This window comes from Grampus griseus (assembly GCF_964374135.1).
Source record: "Grampus griseus genome assembly, chromosome: 20".
NCBI lineage: Eukaryota > Metazoa > Chordata > Mammalia > Artiodactyla > Delphinidae > Grampus > Grampus griseus.
Genome location: NC_139014.1, coordinates 23,442,657 through 23,464,674, shown reverse-complemented (window position 1 = coordinate 23,464,674; position 22,018 = coordinate 23,442,657). Strand labels below are relative to the sequence as shown.

General features: G+C 40.3%; 1 protein-coding gene across 2 annotated transcripts in view; it reads left to right on the top strand.

The window, feature by feature from the left end:
* ZNF652 (zinc finger protein 652) overlaps positions 1–22,018 on the top strand; it is a 70,104-nt gene that overhangs the window by 36,207 nt on the left and 11,879 nt on the right. The window contains exons 2-7 of one of the 2 annotated variants that reach the window (XM_082678993.1): positions 1,304–1,400; positions 11,962–12,581; positions 12,666–13,121; positions 15,694–15,841; positions 16,194–16,309; positions 16,775–16,919. In XM_082678993.1, the coding sequence (XP_082535119.1) occupies positions 12,219–12,581; positions 12,666–13,121; positions 15,694–15,841; positions 16,194–16,309; positions 16,775–16,919 (1,228 nt within the window). In that variant the 5' untranslated portion in view covers positions 1,304–1,400; positions 11,962–12,218. Of the gene's footprint in view, positions 1–1,303; positions 1,401–11,961; positions 13,122–15,693; positions 15,842–16,193; positions 16,310–16,774; positions 16,920–22,018 lie in introns of both variants that reach the window. The other variant, XM_082678992.1, reaches the window with a different exon arrangement.

Below are 22,018 nucleotides of genomic sequence, written 5' to 3'. Positions count from 1 at the left end.
GGCCAGGAAGCACAACACTGCCGGTACCAGGGAGACAGCTGAAAATATATAATAAACAGCACTGTTCTTTTGGTCACCAGATAGTCGATCTACCCTCTCTCACAGGCAAGATACACTCACCTCCTCCCCAGGTAGGGAACCCCAAGGTCCTATCAAATCATGGCATCAAGCTTGAAGTCCAGGATCTCTGAGTGATGCAAGGATGTGATGACTGGTGGTCTGTCCGTGAGGAGATGATGCACATAATAGTCTCTACATCAGGCCCAGATGTTGCTCTTTCTGATCCATAGATTTGTGAAAGAAATTGGCAAATGATTGGCTGCCGTCACATACAATATACAGTGGTGACTAGCGACAGGATGATAAAAAGAAACACTCCCATTTGAAAGGGGGAAGAACAGGAGACATATAGCAGTCAGTGGACTGCAGCAAATTCTGCAGTTCCTCTGAGCAGTCATTGAGAGGACCCCTCCAGGGATGGGGAATGTTCTCGAAGAGACCCAGACTTGGCTCCTTAGCTCACTTGTCTGTTCTTTCTTTGCTCCCGTAGCTCCATCTTATTGGACCTCCTCCTCCTCTTTTTCCTATTATGTTCCTTGGCTGTATCCCAAATGGACAATGAGGAATATACCCCTTTAAGGGGACGAACAGCTTTCTTAGTCCACTTCCTGCCGTAGATGCCTGGGACCCCAAAGATCATTTTAAGAAGGCTTGAATAGTCATAGGCTCTCAAGCCCAGGCTGGTGGTCGTTTTGGCAGTATAACTCTCAAAAACTTAGCTGGATTTTTACTTATTTGTTTCCAGTCAGCTCCATGTGCCCTAGCCACGTCCACCAGTCTTTTCTAGCCATACTTCATAGATTTGCTGCATAACTCTGCCTTGTTGGTCTCATACTTCTTCCTTGACTTAATTTTGAATATGGCAGGTATTTCTGCCATAATGCCGTATATGCTTTCCTGAATTCTGCAAAATTGCACACTAAAATAAACAGGGCTTATGGGAAAAACAGGATTGGGCAGACCACTCAAAAGCTGTGGAACACTGTAACCAGTGCACTAATAAAAGCAAAATTAATTAAAATAAAAACAGTAGCATATTAAATCTCCAGCGGCGTGTGCACTCAGCATCAGTTGGTTGGAGCTTTACAGACTCAGTCCCCTGGGTGCTTGTTTCCTCCTCTGAGATTTTGGGGTGTTGAAGACATTTACGTATAATAGGACTAATTTCATTACAGTAAAAATTTGATCTATGGTATGGTGTATGCTTCAGCAATCAAAAACTTTCTTTCTTTTTTAAACACAGGAGGAAAAACATATACCCTCAACTTCACCAGATATAAAGTGGAAAGTGCAGTGGTTCATGAAGCAGCTGAACCAGCCACAACTTGCATTAAAGGAAGGTACAGAAGTGGGATGCTTAGCATTTTTCTTAGTGTTTTCATATATTGCTAAAGCTTTCTTTTTAATTTGGGAAAGCTTTCTCCTGATCACTTCGAACAGGAAAATTTCGTATAAACCAACATGACTTCTGTGTTATATTGACATCATTTCCCTGTTTACTAATAGCATTTGAACTAATTCACATCAAAGAAACATGCTTTGTAGCAAAACAGACTAAGAGACTGCTTTGGTGAGAGAACCTCTCTTTAGTCTCTTTTTAGAAAAGCTATTTTATTCAGCGCTACCTTAATCAGTTGGGAGGTTTTATCAGTGGTTGTGAAGGCCAAAACTTTCGCTTGATCCTTGCCTCAAGACTGAATTCTGATCGGCATTTGTAGCTCAGAGACCTTCTCAGTTGTGTGTTAAGCACCTGCTTCTTCTAACCCTACAAATCACTGACCTTCTGGACTCCTTTTTTTAGGATTGGAAACTGACTGATTCTTTTCTGAATTCATCCTTTTCAAATAATAATTTGTCAAATACAGCCAAGAGTAACCAACACACTCTTTTAATAGTCCATTTTCCCACTAGAGCTATAAGTTTTTACGGCATATTAACTCTCGTCAACACTGTGCAATATGAGCTGCTCTCCTTTTAGCCTCTGATAACTTTTTCCTTGCCTCCTTCTACCCAGCTCCTAAGCCTTCACCATATATTTTAGGTTTTTTGGTGAGGCAGCACCACACTTCTGGATTCCACCTGTATCAGGTAGGAGAGGCCAGGTTATGCTGCAGTAGTAAACAACACAAGATCTCAGTGGCTTTGTAGTGGGAAGCAGCAGCATAGCACAGGGAGATCAGCTCAGTGCTTTTCGACCACCTAGAGGGGTGGGATAAGGAGGGTGGGAGGGAGGCTCAAGAGGGAGGAGATACAGGGATATATGTATGCATATGGCTGATTCACTTTGTTGTACAACAGAAACTAACACCTAACAGCATTGTGAAGCAATTATACTCCAGTAAAGATGTATTTAAAAAAAAAAAAAAATCTCAGTGGCTTTGAAAACATGCTCTCCTTCAAATTAAATAAAAAACAAAAAAATTTAAAGATCCACAGCCTTATGCATATCCTGTGGGTCATTTTGTTACTTGGTGTCCCAGGTTGATAGCAGTCAGAGCAGTCATCACCTTAAGGATCGCTGGTCCCTGTCTCAGAGGGAAGAGAGGTCTGGAGGGTCTCATATTGCTCTTCCATGTATCACTTCTACTCAGCTGTACTGGCTGGAAATAGTCACACAGCCCCACCCAACTACAGGGGAGGGGGCAGGGTCAGAAAGTGCAGGTCTGTCATGTGCCCAGAAGGGCTAGGGTCAGGGGTATTTCAGAAAAACAAATTGACCACTACCACAGAGGATATCCTTTCATTTATTTTTCTTTGTCTTCATGATTTTGTTTTATTCCTCTCTTTTTCTGGTTAATTGAATTTTACTGTCTCTCCTCCCTTGCTTAATTTGAGATAATTAATGTGGTTAAGTTTATTTACTGGTACTTGTAGTAGTTTACATTATTTCCACGGGTCAGAAGTTTGGGCAATACAAAATAAAGCTACTATGATTTTCCTACTTAAAATGCAAGGTACAAAACTGATGCAAAAAGGTATGTGGTTACAGGAATAATTGAGTTTTAATTATTTTGGAATGTCATTTGTCATAGTAGAAATAGACCATGAGCTTTGGAGTCAGGCAGGCCTGAAGTCAAACATTGCTTCTGTCATTTAATAGTTAGGTGATCTTAGACAAATAATTTGACCTCTCAGAGGCATAATTTCCTCTTTTATAAATACAAAAAAGTATAAATATATCTATTCAGATGTCAAGTAAAACATGGTGGCATTTATCACCATTTCTTTCTGAAATTCTACTAAAATGAAAGTAAAATAATTTTTTATAATTAATTAATTGATTGATTTGGCCACACCACGCGGCTTGTGTGATCTTAGTTCCCCGACCAGAGATTGAAGCTAGGCCCTCGGCAGTGAAAGCACAGAGTCCTAACCATCGGACTGCCAAGGAATTCCCTAAATAATTTTTTTAAAAGAATAAATCCATAAGGAGAGAAAATGGAAGAGAGACAATAGCAGAGGAATGATAGAAATAGTTGTGAATTATGTATTATAGTCATAATAGTGTAAGCAATAAATCACTTAACAAAAAAGTGATACAACTATATGGGGAGAATGAAGGAAGAGTTGGGAGCAATAAGGTAAGAAAACTATAGTGGGAGACAAGTGGTACTATCTAAAATTGAAAAAAAAAAAGTCAAGAAATAGAAATACAATCACAGGGACTTCCACGGTGGTCCAGTGGTTAAGACTCGGTGCTTTCACTGCTGAGGGCCCAGGTTCAGTCCCTGGTTGGAGAACTAAGATCCCACATGCCATGCGGCATGGCCAAAAAAAAAGGAAATATAATCAAATTGTTTAGAAATATGAAAGTACATACAAGGGGAAGGGGTTTAGGAACCGAGATGGTGGAATAGAAGGACGTGCTCTCACTCCCTCTTGCGAGAACACCGGAATCACAACTAGCTCTGGACAAACATTGACAGGAAGACACTGGAACTCACCAAAAAAGATACCCCACATCCAAAGACAAAGGAGAAGCCACAATGAGATGGTAGGAGGGGTGCAATCACAGTTAAATCAAATCCCATAATTGCTGGGTGGGTGACTCACAGACTGGAGAACACTTATACCACAGACGTCCACCCACTGGAGTGAAGGTTCTGAACCCCACGTCAGAGTTCCCAACCAGGGGATCCAGCAATGGGAGGAGGAATTCCTAGAGAATCAGACTTTGAAGGCTAGTGAGATTTGATTGCAGGACTTTGACAGGACTGGGAGAAACAGAGACTCCACTCTTGGAGGGCACACACAAAGTAGTGTGCACATTGGGACCCAGGGGAAGGAGCAGTGACCCCAGGGGGGACTGAACCAGACCTACCTGCTAGTGTTGGAGGGTCTCCTGCAGAGGCGGGGAGTAGCTGTGGCTCACCGTGGGGACAAGGACACTGGCAGCAGAACTTCTGGGAAGTACTCCTTGGCGTGAGCCCTCCCCGAGTCCACCATTAGCCCCACCAAAGAGCCCAGGTAGGCTCCAGTGTTGGGTTGCCTCAGGCCAAACAACCAACAGGGAGGGAACCCAGCCCCACCCATCAGCAGTCAAGCGGATTAAAGTTTTACTGAGCTCTGCCCACCAGAGCAACAGCCAGCTCTACCCACCACCAGCCCCTCCCATCAGGAAACCTGCACAAGCCTCTTAGATAGCCTCATCGAGGAGAGTGCAGGCAGCAGAAGCAAAAAGAACTACAATCCTGCAGCCTGAGGAACAAAAACCACATTCACAGAATGATAGACAAGATGAAAAGGCAAAGGGCTATGTACCAGATGAAGGAACAAGGTAAAACCCCAGAAAAACAACTAAATGAAGTGGAGATAGGCAACCTTCCAGAAAAAGAATTCAGAATAATGATAGTGAAGATGTTCCAGGACCTCAGAAAAAGAATGGAGGCAAAGAACGAGAAGATGCAAGAAACGTTTAACAATGACCTAGAAGAATTAAAGAACAAACAAACAGAGATGAACAATACAATAACTGAAATGAAAAATACACTAGAAGGAATCAATAGCGGAGTAACTGAGGCAGAAGAACAGATAAGTGACCTGGAAGACAGAACGGTGGAATTCACTGCTGTGGAACACAATAAACAAAAAAGAATAAAAAGAAATGAAGACAGCCTAAGAGACCTCTGGGACAACATTAAAAGCAACAACATTCACATTAAAGGGGTCCCAGAAGGAGAAGAGAGAGAGAAAGGACCCGAGAAAATATTTGAAGAGATTATAGTCGAAAACTTCCCTAACATGGGAAAGGAAATAGCCACCCAAGTCTGGGAAGCGTAGAGAGTCCCATACAGGATAAACCCTGGGAGAAACACGCCGAGACACATAGTAATCAAACTGGCAAAAATTAAAAACAAAGAAAAATTATTGAAAGCAGCAAGGGAAAAATGACAAATAACATACAAGGGAACTCCCATAAGGTTAGCAGCTGATTTCTCTGCAGAAACTCTACAAGCCAGAAGGAAGTGGCATGGCATATTTAAAGTGATGAAAGGGAAGAACCTACAACCAAGATTACTCTACCCAGCAAGGATCTCATTCAGATTCAATGGAGAAATCAAAAGCTTTACAGACACGCAAAAGTTAAGAGAATTCAGCACCACCAAACCAGCTCTACAACATATGCTAAAGGAACTTCTCTAAGTGGGAAACACAAGAGAAGAAAAGGACCTACAAAAACACACGCAAAACAATTAAGAAAATGGTCATAGGAACATACATACTGATAATTACCTTAAACGTGAATGGATTAAATGCTCCAACCAAAAAACACAGGCTTGCTGAATGGATACAAAAACAAGACCCATCTATATGCTATCTACAGGAGACCCACTTCAGACCTAGGGACACATACAGACTGAAAATGAGGGGATGAAAAAAAGATATTCCATGCAAATGGAAATCAAACGAAAGCTGGAGTAGCAATACTCATATCAGATAAAATAGACTTTAAAATAAAGGATGTTACAAGAGACAAGGAAGGACACTACATAATGGTCAAGGGATCAATCCAAGAAGAAGATGTAACAATTATAAATATATATGCACCCAACATAGGAGCACCTCAATACATAAGGCAACTGCTAACAGCTATAAAAGAGGAAGTCGACAGTAAGTGGGGGACTTTAACACCTCACTTACACCAATGGACAGATCATCCAAAATGAAAATAAATAAGGACACAGAAGCTTTAAATGACACAATTGACCAGATAGATTTAATTGCTATTTATAGGACATTCCATCCAAAAATGGCAGATTACACTTTCTTCTCAAGTGCGCGTGGAACATTCTCCAGGATAGATCACATCTTGGGTCACAAATCAAGCCACAGTAAATTTAAGAAAATTGAAATCATATCAAGCATCTTTTCTGACCACAACGCTATGAGATTAGGAATGAATTACAGGACTTCCCTGGTGGCACAGTGGTTAGGAATCCACCTGCCAGTGCAGGGGACACGGGTTCAAGCCCTGGTTCGGGAAGATCCCACATGCCGCGGAGCAACTAAACCCGTGTGCCACAATGATGGAGCCTGTGCTCTAGAGCCCGCGAGCCAAAACTGCTGAGCCCAAATGCCACAACTACTGAAGGCCATGTGCCTAAAGCCCATGCTCTGCAACAGAGAAGCCACCCAATGAGAAGCCCGCGAAGTGCAACGAAGAGTAGCCCCCACTTGCCACAACTAGAGAAAGCCCGCGCGCAGCAACAAAGACCCAAGGCAGCCAAAAAAATTAGTTAATTAAAAAAAAAGATGAATTACAGAGGAAAAAAACGTAAAACACACAAACACATGGAGGCTAAACAATATGTTACTAAATAACCAAGAGATCACTGAAGAAGTCAAAGAGGAAATCAAAAAATACCTAGAGACAAATGACAATGAAAACACGATGATCCAAAACCTATGGGATGCAGCAAAAGCAGTTCTAAGAGGGAAGTTTATAGCAATACAAGCCTACCTCAAGAAACAAGTAAAATCTCAAATAAACAATCTAACCTTACACCTAAAGGAAGTAGAGAAAGAAGAACAAACAAAACCCAAAGTTAGCAGAAAGAAAGAAATCATAAAGGTCAGAGCAGAAATAAATGAAATAGAAACAAAGAAAACAATAGCAAAGGTCAATAAAACTAAAAGCTGGTTCTTTGAGAAGATAAACAAAATTGATACACCATTAGCCAGACTCATCAAGAAAAAGAGGGAGAGGACTCAAATCAATAAAATTAGAAATGAAAAAGGAGAAGTTACAACAGACACCGCAGAAATACAAAGCATCCTAAGAGACTGCTACAAGCAACTGTATGCCAATAAAATGGACCACCTGGAAGAAATGGACAAATTCTTAGAAAGGTATAACCTTCCAAGACTGAACCAGGAAGAAATAGAAAATATGAAACAGACCAATCACAAGCAATGAAATTGAAACTGTGATTAAAAATCTTCCAACAAACAAAAGTCCAGGACCAGATGGCTTCACAGGTGAATTCTATCAAACATTTAGAGAAGAGCTAACACCCATCCTTCTCAAACTCTTTCAAAAAATTGCAGAGGAATGGACACTCCCAAACTCATTCTGTGAGACCACCATCACCCTGATACCAAAGCCAGACAAAGATACTACAAAAAAAGAAAATTACAGACCAATACCACTGATGAATATAGATGCAAAAATCCTCAACAAAATACTAGCAAACAGAATCCAACAACACATTAAAAGGATCATACACCATGATCAAGTGGGATTTATCCCAGGGATGCAAGGATTCTTTAATATATGCAAATCAATCAATGTGATAAACCATATTAACAAATTGAAGAATAAAAACCATATGATCATCTCAGTAGATGCAGAAAAACCTTTTGACAAAATTCAACACCCATTTATGATAAAAACTCTCCAGAAAGTGGGCATAGAGGGAAGCTACCTGAACATAATAAAGGCCATATACGACAAACCCACAGCAAACATCATTCTCAATGGTGAAAAGCTGAAAGCATTTCCTCTAAGATCAAGAGCAAGACAAGGATGTCCACTCTCACCACTATTGTTCAACATAGTTTTGGAAGTCCTAGCCACAGCAATCAGAGAAGAAAAAGAAATAAAAGGAAGCCAAATTGGAAAAGAAGAAGTAAAACTGTCACTGTTTGCAGATGACATGATACTATACATAGAGAATCCTAAAGATGCCACCAGAAAACTACTAGAGCTAATCAATGAATTTGGTAAAGTTGCAGGATACAAAATTAATACACAGAAGTCTCTTGCATTCCTATACACTAATGATGAAAAATCTGAAAGAGAAATTAAGGAAACACTCCCATTTACCATTGCAACAAAAAGAACAAAATACCTAAGAATAAACCTACCGAGGCTTCCCTGGTGGCGTAGTGGTTAAGAATCCGCCTGCTTATGCAGGGGCACGGGTTCGAGCCCTGGCCCAGGAAGATCCCACATGCCACGGAGCAACTAAGTCTGTGTGCCACAACTACTGAGCTTGTGCGCTAGAGCTCGTGGGCCACAACTGCTGAGCCTGCGTGTCACAACTACTGAAGCCCACGCACCTAGAGCCTGTGCTCCGCAACAAGAGAAGCCACTGCAGTGAGAAGCCTGCACACAACAACAAAGACCCAACACAGCCAAAAATAAAAATAAATAACAAATAAATTTAGAAAAAAAAGAAAAGAATAAACCTACCTAGGGAGACAAAAGACCTGTATGCAGAAGACTATAAGACACTGATGGAAGAAATTAAAAATGATACCAACAGATGGAGAGATATACCATGTTCTTGGATTGGAAGCATCAATATTGTGAAAATGACTATACTACCCAAAGCAATCTGCAGATTCAATGCAATCCCTATCAAATTACCAATGGCATTTTTTACAGAACTAGAACAAAAAATCTTAAAATTTGTATGGAGACACAAAAGACCCCGAATAGCCAAAGCGGTCTTGAGGGAAAAAGATGGAGCTGGAGGAGTCAGACTCCCTGACTTCAGACTATACTACAAAGCTACAGTAATCAAGACAGTATGGTCCTGGCACAAAAGCAGAAACATAAATCAATGGAACAAGTTAGAAAGCCCAGAGATAAACCCATGCATCTACGGTCAACTAATCTATGACAAAGTAGGCAAGGATATACAATGGAGAAAAGACAGTCTCTTCAGTAAGTGGTGCTTGGAAAAGTGGACAGCTACATGTAAAAGAATGAAATTAGAACACTCCCTGACACCATACACAAAAATAAACTCAAAATGGATTAGAGACCTAAATGTAAGACGAGACACGATAAAACTCTTAGAGGCAAACATAGGAAGAACACTCTTTGACATAAATCACAGCAAGATCTTTTTTGATCCACCTCCTAGAGTAATGGAAATAAAAACAAAAATAAACAAATAGGACATAATGAAACTTAAAAGCTTTTGCACAGCAAAGGAAACCATAAACAAGACGAAAAGACAACCCTCAGAATGGGAGAAAATATTTGCAAACAAATCAACGGACAAAGGATTAATCTCCAAAATATATAAACAGCTCATGCAGCTCAATATTAAAAAAAAAAACAACCCAATCCAAAAATGGGCTGAAGACCTAAATAGACATTTCTCCAAAGAAGACATACAGATGGCCAAGAAGCACATGAAAAGCTGCTCAACATCACTAATTATTAGAGAAATGCAAATCAAAACTACAATGAGGTATCACTTCACACCAGTTAGAATGGGCATCATCAAAAAATCTACAAACAATAAATGCTGGAGAGGGTGTGGAGAAAAGGGAGCCCTCTTGCACTGTTGGTGGGAATATAAATTGATACAGCCACTATGGAGAACAGTATGGAGGTTCCTTAAAAAACTAAAAATAGAATTACCATGCAACCCAGCAATCCCACTACTGGGCATATACCCTGAGAAAACCATAATTCAAAAAGAGTCATGTATCACAATGTTCATTGCAGCTCTATTTACAATAACCAGGACATGGAAGCAACCTAAATGCCCATTGACAGACGAATGGATAAAGAAGATGTGGTACATATATACAATGGAATATTACTCAACCATAAAAAGGAACGAAATTGGGTCATTTGTAGAGACGTGGATGGGTCTAGAGACTGTCATACAGAGTGAAGTAAGTCAGAAAGATAAAAACAAATATTGTATATTAATGCATATATGTGGAACCTAGAAAAATGGTACAGATGAACCGGTTTGCAGGGCAGAAATTGAGACACAGACGCAGAGAACAAACGTATGGACACCAAGGGGGGAAAGCGGCGGGGGGTGAGGGTGGTGGTGTGATGAACTGGGAGATTGGGATTGACATTATACACTGATGTGTAGAAAATGGATGACTAATAACAACCTGCTGTATAAAAAATAAATTAAAAATTTTTAAAAAATAATAAATTTTTAAAAAAGAAGAAGAATACAAGGGGAAGGGGAAGAGGAACAGCTAAAAGGAACACTTTTGTCTCAGGTATGGGACTCAGATGGGATGGAGCAGGCAGAGGATGGCTGCTTTTTTATAAACCTTGCAGTATATTTAACTTGTAAAACTATGTATGATTTTTTTGAGTGATTACTTTGATAAAAAATTTAAAATAAGTTTAAAAATCAACCCCAGGGCTTCCCTGGTGGCGCAGTGGTTGAGACTCCGCCTGCCGATGCAGGGGACATGGGTTTTTGCCCCGGTCCCGGAAGATCCCACATGCCGCGGAGCGGCTGGGCCCGTGAGCCATGGCCGCTGAGCCTGCACGTCCGAAGCCTGTGCTCCGCAACAGGAGAGGGCACAGCAGTGAGAGGCCCGCTTACTGCAAAAAAAAAAAAAAAAAAAAAAAAAAAAAATCAACCCCAAAGTTTTGTAGTGAATATTAACTAAAAATAATAAATAATGAGCACCTTTACAATTCTGTGCACATAGCAGGTATTCAGTAAATACTAGTTTCCTTCCTTTTGTCAATTAGATAGGGTATGTGCTTGCAGTGATATTCACATGACTAAGAGGTTAGGTGGTTGGCTAAGCAGCAATGTGAGGTATGTCACAAAGCAAATTATGTGCCTTTCTCATCTTTTTTTTTTTTTAATGGATGGTTTTATTTTTCTTGGAGCCATGTCAACCTTATGGTTACTGTTTCTTAGAATTTAGACTTCTGTGCAGCTGACACTTCAAAAATCACCTGGTCATTGAGTGGATCTAGAGAGCTATGCATAGAACAAATTTAAAAGTACTTAGCCACTCTGAAATTACTCTAAGAAACCTGAAAACAATGATATCTATACCTAGATTATAAATTATTTAAGGCCAGTGACGTTTCTCTCTCTTCTGTAGTTGTCAATTCGCTGCTTTATTTTCGTGGTCCACAGTGCCTAGCCCACTACTCCCTTTGTTCCATGAGCTCTCACTGTGGTGGATGGTGGTGACTGATATTGAAAAGAAAACCAGCCAGCATAAGGTCCTTACATGTTTCATGGACAACACATATTGTGTAACTGGACTGTAAACTCCTTGGGGACACAGACCATATATTCTGCCACGTCAGTACGTCCAGGATAATGAATGCCATGCAAAAACAGATATTCACTTAGTCATCAAATATACACTGAACACCTACTAAGTGCTGGTAGTCACTGTGCTAAGCTCTAAGAATACCTCAGTGAACTGGACAGGTAAACTCCTGCTGTCTTAGAATTTACATTCTAACAGAATGTTTGCTGAGTTCATGTAACCCAGTAAAATGATGGCCCACAATGAACCATTTAAGCAGGATAAAGAATTGTATATATAAAGAGTTTAATCATTTTAAGATATGTTTGTTGTATGATGTCAGTGCATGCTATAAGAAGGAAATAAGAGATATCTGATCTTTTTTGTCTTTGCTTTTCTTTGCAGATAAGATGCTCCACGTCATTTGCAGCTTTCTTCAAAAGAAAAATCACTAGTGCTCTGCTCTTGCCATAATACCAAACCTTTTGACTTATGCTTTGGTGCTGCAACACTGGAAGAATTGCACACAGGTTCCAGGAATACCTTTTTTTTCATCTGAGTGATCCTTTGTGGATGGAAAAGGATTTGAGTCTTAATAATTGCCCTGTTTTAAAGCTATTTCTCTATAGTCTGAACTGCTTCATAAATTAGGCCACTTACCAATGAGCCACACAGTCAGTTCTTGTCAGGAGCTGGTTGAAAACTGTGCTGTGCATGTAGCAGGGATGGCACAAGAAGACAGCCGTCGTGGTCAAGTGCCACCTACCTTTTATCATGGTGCCAACCAGGAGCTTGACCTGTCCACCAAAGTGTACAAAAGGGAATCAGGAAGTCCTTATTCTGTGTTAGTGGACACCAAGATGAGCAAACCACATCTCCATGAAACAGAGGAGCAGCCGTATTTCAGGGAGACAAGAGCAGTGTCTGACGTGCATGCTGTGAAAGAAGACCGGGAGAATTCTGATGACACAGAAGAGGAGGAGGAGGAGGAAGTCTCCTACAAAAGGGAGCAGATCATAGTGGAGGTAAACCTTAATAATCAAACATTAAATGTATCTAAAGGGGAAAAGGGTGTCTCTTCTCAGTCCAAAGAGACTCCTGTTCTTAAGACAAGCAGTGAGGAGGAAGAGGAAGAGAGTGAGGAAGAGGCCACGGATGACAGTAATGACTATGGAGAAAACGAAAGGCAGAAGAAAAAGGAGAAGATAGTGGAGAAGGTCAGCGTTACACAAAGGAGAACGAGGAGAGCTGCCTCTGTTGCCGCAGCTGCCACTTCCCCTACTCCCAGAGCTACAAGAGGTCGTAGGAAGAGTGTAGAGCCACCTAAGCGTAAGAAGCGGGCCGCAAAGGAGCCCAAAGCGCCAGTCCAGAAAGCTAAGTGTGAAGAGAAAGAGACTCTGACCTGTGAGAAGTGCCCCAGGGTGTTTAATACTCGCTGGTACCTGGAGAAGCACATGAACGTTACTCATAGGCGCATGCAGATTTGTGATAAGTGTGGCAAGAAGTTTGTCCTGGAAAGTGAGCTGTCCCTTCACCAGCAAACAGACTGTGAAAAAAATATTCAGGTAGGTTTCATCACCAAGAGGGCAAACTTTCCAGGATAGAACCTGGCTGTTCACACTCACCTGGTATCTGCCCAAGAGAATAAATACAATAGAGGCCGAAGGGACAGTTTTCACCAATTTATCTTTTTAAAAGCCCCTGCTTTGGTCTTTTCAAAAGCAGCCTTAACATTTTCTTTCAAAAGCATTAAATTTAACTGACGCTGGACTAGTGGGAACCCAGGTACATTGGAAGGGGGATCTGTTATAGGTGATTGACAAGGAGGTAAAGTCAACACCGACTTTGCACTGAGATTTACTCTTGTAAGACATGTAATATAATTCATTCTGGCATCTTCTGTGTCAAGGTGGGAGATATCAAGTAAAGGTCAGGAGTAGAGAGAGGTCCTTTTCTAAGGTTTGAAAGGATGCCAGATGCTAGTGCAGCTGATGGGGACAAAAACCATAATGAATCAGACTGGTGGAAATGGAAGATCTCCAGGAGTGAGTTTGCTTTTACCAGTGGAGAGATGACAACACTAAATTTGTCAAGAGGCTGAGCCCATGGGAATATGCAGACTTTAAACGAGGCTGAGCTGGTTGAAAATGTTGCCCACCTGGCAGTAGGGTTATATAATGCTACTGTGCAGTATTGTTAAGGTAACAAAACATGGTGTCCAAACCAGGCTAGTCCTTGAAAGGACTATATTGTGATAGGTTAAGAAGTGTGCTAATTATATCATGTTGAGTGAATTTATATTATGTTGAGCTATGTTGGTTTGCACATGTGAATGCATATTAATGAATATTCATAAAAGGTAAGTCTATTAATGTCTCCAAAAGATATGTAAAATAGAAATTTCTTGTACCATATTTAAGCTAAGCTTCTTTCAGAAGATGAAACTGTTTTGTTTCAGTGTGTTTCTTGGAATACTCCTGATTTGGAGTGCTCCTTATTTTTCACGTTTCTTTCTTGCTTTTAATCGACAACCAAGATCATTGCTTTACTTTAAAGAGGTTTTTTTAAAAATATAAATTATATTTGCTAAAAATTCACTGCTTTTTGATTCGTCAGTTGTGACTTGATCTCTGACACGCTTGGTAAATAAAAGAAGACTGAATCATGGTGCCTACCCTCCAATAACTACTGGTGCCCAGGGCCTGGTTCTGAATTGGTTGCTGTTGCAACTGTTGTTCAGGCCAAAAGGAGTGCAATGCTGTGCTGCACCCTAGGGGTCAGACTTAGTTCTGTGATGATTCGTGGCTGAAAAAGGTAGATCTTGATCTTGATGTTATATAGTTGTTTTTTTTTTTTACTCAAATTTGCTTCATTAAGTACAGAAAACATTTAATAAATCCTTTTTTTGTGTGACTTTCTTCACTATTCCTCACCATAATTTCATTTAAACTTGTATTTAGGTTTTGTGGATTCTGCTAAAGGAACTCTTTTTGCATTTCTAATCCTGATGACCTGGTAACAAGTAAACATTAAAACTGTGCCCTACACAATAGCTTATAGGAGTTGTCTGTCCTTCTCTCGAACAGTATCCAACCGGAGGCTTATCTTTGTGACTCTCCTCAGAGTCCTTGTTTCCTGAAGGGATAATGTGTTCAGAGATCTTTATTTACAGTGAATAACAACTTGCTTCCTTCAGCATCCCAGAGTCTGATGGTTACCTAGAACTTCCTAATATTGCTTTTAACCATTTTATTTTGATACATGTTATGATAGCCTAGACTAGTGATGATCCATCGTACAGGGAACCAGGCAGGACCGCCTGTGTCTCCTGCAGATGCCTATGTGAGAGATCTGGAGCTGGGCTCCCCGGGAAAGGCGAGGATGAGGCCAACAGCTGAGGGGTCATATTAAATTCTGCCAGGGGGGAATGTTTAATAGAGAAAATTAGATTTGGGAAAATATAATAAAATCTCAATAATTTGTGTCAATGAAGGCTCCAAATGCATTCTCTAAGCTACAAAAACATTGTTATATTTCTACAGATATATAACCATTAACGTACGCTTTATCTTGTTTTTATTTATGTTAATTTAAAATTAGTTTGTATTCTCTGGAAAACACGTATTAACTGCATAGTAACCCACGTGTAGGAAACAGCTGCTCTTGGTAATCCATATATTAAAAAAAAAAAACTTGAAGGTTCTTTTCAAAGGTATAACGCTAATTCGGTCAGTTCTTTGACATTAGTGGAACTTCCTTTTTGCCTTATGTTTTGCCATTGTCTTCATACTCCCAAAGTGTCTCTAAAAAAAATTCATCTTGGAAAATAGAACATAAGGACGTTGGTGTTGGAATCTGGACTCCGTGGATTTGTTTTGGATTCTGGCCTGTGCCACGAATCTAAAGCACACCCGTTTCGTGGGACTTCCCTGGTGGTCCAGTAGTTAGGACTCGGCGCTTTCACTGCCGTATCCCAGGTTCAATCCATCCCTGGTCAGGAGAACTAAGATCCTGCAAGCTGTGCAGCTTGGCCAAATAATAATAATAATAAGGCACACCCATTTCAGCTGCCAGTCAGCAGGCGTGGCTTTCTGGAAGCTCCTATAAATAAAGATTATTTCTATTTATCCTGCTCAGTGTGTTTCCTGTAATAAATCATTCAAGAAACTCTGGTCCCTTCACGAACATATCAAGATCGTCCATGGATATGCAGAAAAGAAATTTTCCTGTGAAATTTGTGAGAAGAAATTCTATACCATGGCTCACGTACGGAAACACATGGTTGGTAAGTCTTTTCTGTTGCTTTTCTCGTACACCTATAATTTTCCCTTGTTTTTTGGTGTGTTTTATACTTTGGATTGGGCAGGATATGAGGAACTGCCGTATTTGAATCAGTTTTGACTTGTTGAAACTAGTTGTCTTCGGTGAGCATCACCAAATTGGATGGTAGAGTCTTCCACACCCAGGTTTCTTTGCAACGTTGTTATTTTTTCCTTCAGAACTTTGCCATTAAAGTTTCACAGAATAGAGAACAATCAATTAAGATGGCAGGACCACCTTACAGTAGGACATATCTCTTTTCCCATTTGAGCCCTTTGGTGGACTGTTTTTGAGTATAAGTGCATTCTGTGTTGCAGCACACACGAAAGACATGCCATTTACCTGTGAAACCTGTGGAAAGTCATTCAAACGCAGTATGTCACTCAAGGTGCACTCCTTGCAGCACTCTGGAGAGAAGCCCTTCAGATGCGAGGTAAGGCATGTGCTGCCCACCAGGCCCAGGCATGGGGGCTGGCTTATGTTTACGTGGTGAGCCGTGGGAGAGAGGTGTGCCTCGTGCAAGGCACGAGGCTGCGTTTCCCCAGAGCCGTCAGACCCGTGCTCTGAGCGTTGCGTTATCTCACTGCTGGATAGAGAGCGGTCATTTTTAACACAGAGTTAACTCACTTAGATTAGGTTAAGTTTGGGAATAACACGTGACGAGTCATTTTACTTGTCTCAGTAATTCAGAGAAGTCAGATATACTTCAGGGATAATTATTTGGGACATTTTCCCTTTTGTTATAACTCAGCTACAGAAATATAGCAGAGCCAAATAGTTGACACAAGCAGGTTCTATTTTGAGTATGAAAAATATACCTAATCTCAGGCTATGTAGGGTGGGCGCAGGTAGAGCTGCTATGCTTGGCATTCAAAAATCTCCACTGTGTCCAATGCAGAACTGTGACGAAAGGTTTCAGTACAAGTACCAGCTACGCTCCCACATGAGCATCCACATTGGGCACAAACAGTTCATGTGCCAGTGGTGTGGCAAGGATTTCAACATGAAGCAGTACTTCGACGAACACATGAAAACACACACTGGTAAGAATTTCTTGGGAAAGGTACAGATATGTCTCAAGCACTTGTTAATGATCACCTGTGAGTCTGTTTACTTAAAGTCCTAAGCCACGAGTCTGCATTCTAAGTGCAAATTCCGCACTGATATATAAAAATACAAATTTATAATACCGAAAAGTTAGGCTTTCATAATTTTATTTATTTAAAAAAGGATTGTTAGTGCCTTTTAACTGTGGGTTCCTTCAAGATGATGGACTCTTTATTTGGGACACAGGATCTCCTGAAATTGTATGAAACTTGTTTTGCATATGTGTCTATGTTATTTTTCTAAGGAAAGGGTTCTGGGTCTTTAAAAAATGGAGGCCAGTTTTTTTTGGTTTTATTTATTTATTTTATTTTTGGCTGCGTTAAGGTCTTCATTGCTGCGTGAGGGCTTTCTCTAGTTGCCGTGAGCGGGGGCTACTCTTTTGCGGTGTGCGGGCTTCTCATTGCCGTGGCTTCTCTTGTTGCGGAGCACGGGCTTTAGGCGCGCGGGCTTCTCATTTCAGTGGCTTCTCTTGTTGCGGAGCACGGGCTCTAGGCGCACGGGCTTCAGTAGTTGTGGCACGCGGGCTCGGTAGTTGTGGCTTGTGGGCTCTAGAGCGCAGGCTCAGTAGTTGTGGCGCACGGGCTGAGTTGCCCCGAGGCATGTGGGATCTTCCTAGACCAGGGCTCAAACCTGTGTCCCCTGCATTGGCAGATGGATTCTTATCCACTGCACCACCAGGGAAGTCCCTGAGGACATTGTTTTTAATAGGATACCCTCTCAATATTCTTAAAGTTTGATTGGATTTTATTTACCAAAATTCTACTACTTTTTACGAACGCATCCATCAAATGAGTTTAAGTAGTATTTTAACTACATTGTGTTTTCAGAGGTATATGCTTCATAGCGTCGATTTGAGTCTTGAAAGCATTGGATCACACAGCCTCCAGGAAGCTAGTTAGAATAATAGCCCCCTGTAAACACTGGGGCATTGTACGTCTGTCTTATCTTGACGCTCTGGAATTAGCTGTCTTGGCACAAATTGAACAGTGTGAAACATATTTCAAGTTTCTAAATAAAATCTAATCACAGGATTCTAGGTTCTATTAGTCTACAGAGTAGCAGAGCCAGAAAGAACCACAAGACATTATCTTCCTTACCCTGCTTAACTAGTGGTGAGGAAGTTCTGCCCGTAGCTGCGCCTCTGTAGTTCCCATCTCTATTAAGTCCAAAGAAAAACACCTGCCTGGTGGGCTTCTTTCCCATTCAGAGCAGGACCTCTGATTTCAAAGAATAAGCTAGAGGAAGAGCCATGAGAGGAGTTTACGTAAATTACATCTCAAAAGGTAGTGATAACTTTGAAGCCTAAGTGGATAGCAGGATATGTCAGAGTATTTTAACAAATTCTCCTCTTAAAATCTGGTGGCTCTTGGATAGGCTCTTAGTTCTGAGTAGCTTTTAGGGTGCAGTTTTCTGTTAATTCAGCAGGAAACTATGGAACTAGACAGAAAATAAGTTTTTTTGAAGGCAGAAGCTGTGTCATATTTACACACGGTGCTTGGCACATAGTAGATGCCCAGTAAATGTTTGTCGCAAGATTGGAAGGAACCTCCACCACTTAAGCCTCTGCGCTCACCTTCTCTTTTCTGCCCGTCTCCCTGCGCTTCTTCCTCCCGGGTCCCCCCTCTCTCCTTCTCCTTCTGCGTTTCTTACTCTTTCTTCTTTCCCCTTTGTCCTTCTTTCTTTCTTCAGGCCCTTGAATGTCCATAATATGAAACTGAAGTGTACATTTTGTGATTAATGTATAAGTTGAATAAAACTTTATGTTAAGTATTCTTCTTTGACCAAATAGGCAAGCTGAACATTCCCTGTTTCTTCTAAAGGAGTACAGCCACCTAAATTCACTTAAGTTTTTATTTTTCTCATTAAAAGTAGTCGTACATACTTATTAAAGTATATTAGAAAATATGAAAATTGAAATGATCTATAATCTTATCAATGAGAGATGACTACTGTTAACATTTTAGCACATATTTTTTTAATTCTATAGTTTCTTAATATACATATAGATACTATGCATAAGTGTTTATACGTTCATGTATATAGTAAAAAAACAAAAGTTGGGTCTTTACGCTCTGTTACAACCTGCTTTTTATTTTACTGTATTATGTCATTAACAGTAATATCATTTTAATGGTTGTATAATAGTCCTTCTTATAAATTTGCTGTAATAATAGCCATCATTTATTATGCACATGTATGCTGAGTACTATCTTAAATACTTTACATACATTATCTCATTTAATCAGTATAACCTTTACAGTGGTCCTGTTAAGGATGTTATCTCTATTTTATTTAGCCAGTTCCCTTTTGGACATTTAGATGATTTCTATTTCCAATTTTTCTACTGTTATAAATAATACTGTGACAAACAACTTTGTGGCTAACACAGCCATGATTATTTACTTAGGATAAATTCCTAGAAATGGGATTATTAGGGCAAAGGGATGTGTATAGTTTTAAGACTTGGTGGTATGTATTGCAAAATAGCCATCCACATACACTCTTACCAGCTGCCCGTGAAAATACCCATTTTCCCAACCCTATCCAATGCTAAGTAAAATCATTGTTGAATTAATAGGTGAAAAATGGTTTCTTACTGTGTTAATTTGCACTTAATTGCTAAGTAAGATTGAACATTTTTTTTCATATGCTTGTTGGGTATCAGTATATTTTCTTTTCTGAATTGCTTGTGCCTTTTCTGTATTCATCTTGCCATTGCAGTGTTTGGCTTTTTCTTATTGTTTATGATAGCTCTTTATATATATAGCTCTTTGTATATATTTATATATATGGGACCTTGTCTAACACCGATGTTAAAATCCTTTTCCCTGGTTTGCATCTGCCTTTTAGTATTGTTTGTAATGCTCACACTGGGAAAGCGCTGGATGGTGGAGTTGGACACACCTGGCTCTGCCGCTCACTAGCAGTGTGACCTTAAGTGAATTATGCAACCCCTGTAGGCCTCTGGTTCCTTGGTACTAAATAAGGATTACAATAGTACCTGAAGGATCCGAGAAGGGTTAGCTTTTAAAGAAGAAAAGGAATAGGTCTTTTAAGGCTGGATGAAACCACATTTAGAGTATGTTTTGGTGGGGGTTAAGGCCATTGCAGGAACTGACACTGATTGGGCTGTTTCTTTGCAGTTAAAGAGAAGTGAGGTAGATCTTATCTAGGGAAGCCGACCAGCCCTCAGGCAGGGTTTCCTGGGATGGTGTGGACATGGGGTGAGTTCAACATAGAATAATTGTTGATTCTCTTTGTACCAGGCACAGTGCTAAGTGCCGAGGGATACAGGATGAATTAAGACCTGTTTTTTGCCCTCAAGGAGCTTACAGTCCAGTCGTAGTGATGATGATGATGATGATAATAGCAGCACTAAAATGCACTGAATGTCTGCCATGTACCAAATACTGTTCTAAGCACTTTCCTCGAATTTCTAACTTATCGCAATAACCTATTATTATTATCTTCATTTTTCAGATGAGGCTCAGAGAGTAAAGAACTTGTCCAAGGCAGTCTGACTCCAGAAACACATACTTAGTTACTCTGATACAAATTTAATGAAGCAAGTAATAAAATGGAGGGATACACAGGACATCATGAGGGCAAAAAGCACCACCCCAGAGTCTGGTTCTCAGCTTCCAGAACTTGTCAGTGTACCCAAGCAGATGAGAGTCAGAGGGATTGATCTGTGCTAAACAATCTTAATAATATATAAATAAAGTTGCTAATTTACAGTGAAAAGCCTGAGTGACAAGTGCTTCCGAACTCTTATGTTCTTTGGTCTGAATATTCTTTGCCTAAAATAAATTTATATGAGAAGCTAAATTATAATCACAAGATCATCAGGGACAGAAAATTACAGCAAAGGAAGGTAATTGAGTGATCTTAATTGTGAGTACCATCCTTCATGGAATCCAAGAAGCCATCAGTTTTAAGACAAACCTCATTTATGTATCACTAAGAAAATGCTGCAAATTAAAGAATGACACGTCACCGATGGTTATGGTGTATGTCAGTTTCACAGATGTAAATATTTGGGGGGAAAGGCATGTCTTAGAATTAACTAATATTTATTTATAAATATTCATCAAGAATCTACTAAATGGGGCTACTGTAGCGAACAGGACTGAAATAGTCCCTAGATTCACAGAGTTTATAGTCACGTTGGGGTGATAGACAGGCAAGGCATAACAGTGGTTTGGTGATGAGAGCACAGTAAGTACAACTAAATGAAGTTGGTTAGAGTTTGATGGATGGGGGGAGGAGGGGAGGCAGGGAGTATAGTAAGACACGATACTGGAGAGCAGTAAGCAAGTACCGCATCACAGAATAAGCCATGTAAAAAAGTTTGAGCTTTATTCTGAGGACAGTGGGACGTTCTTCAGTGGCTTTAAGCAGAACGTGACACATCTGAAAGGTCGCTCTGGCTACAGTGTGGAGAGTGGATTGGAGGATGGGGAGCAAGAATAGAGATGGTGAAACCAGTCGGGTGGATATTGCAGTAATCCAGGTGAACGACTGTAACGTGATGGTAGGCCAGATATATAGATGCACAGATTTCTGATGCTGCTCCAGGATATTCATAAGCAGACTGGGGTGCTTGTGTTCATTGGCCAGATCACTTTTTCCTTTGAAAGTTCAAAAGACAGCTAAGTAGCCGAATTCCTGCTCTTTCTATCTTCCTTGCAGATTCTGTCTTCATTTGTTATGTGCGTTCTTCAGACTCATTACAGTACCGTTTCTTATCATTAGGTTAGCTTTATCTGTATGTAACAGTTAGGTTACATCATAAGATGTATTGACACACGTGCTTTCTAGTTACCTTGATGGACTTAGCTGTTAGTACCTCCTCCAGCCACCCATTTACTAGCACTTCCTTAAAGTGGGACATGGTGCAGGTGGTTGATTTCAAATGTTACATTTTGATTTCTCCTTGTTTCGGCCTCATTGTAATCTTACTTTGAGGTTTCAGGGAAACCTTATCATCAGTCATTAGCACAGTTAGGAGATGGGGCCTCATGAATAATGAGAG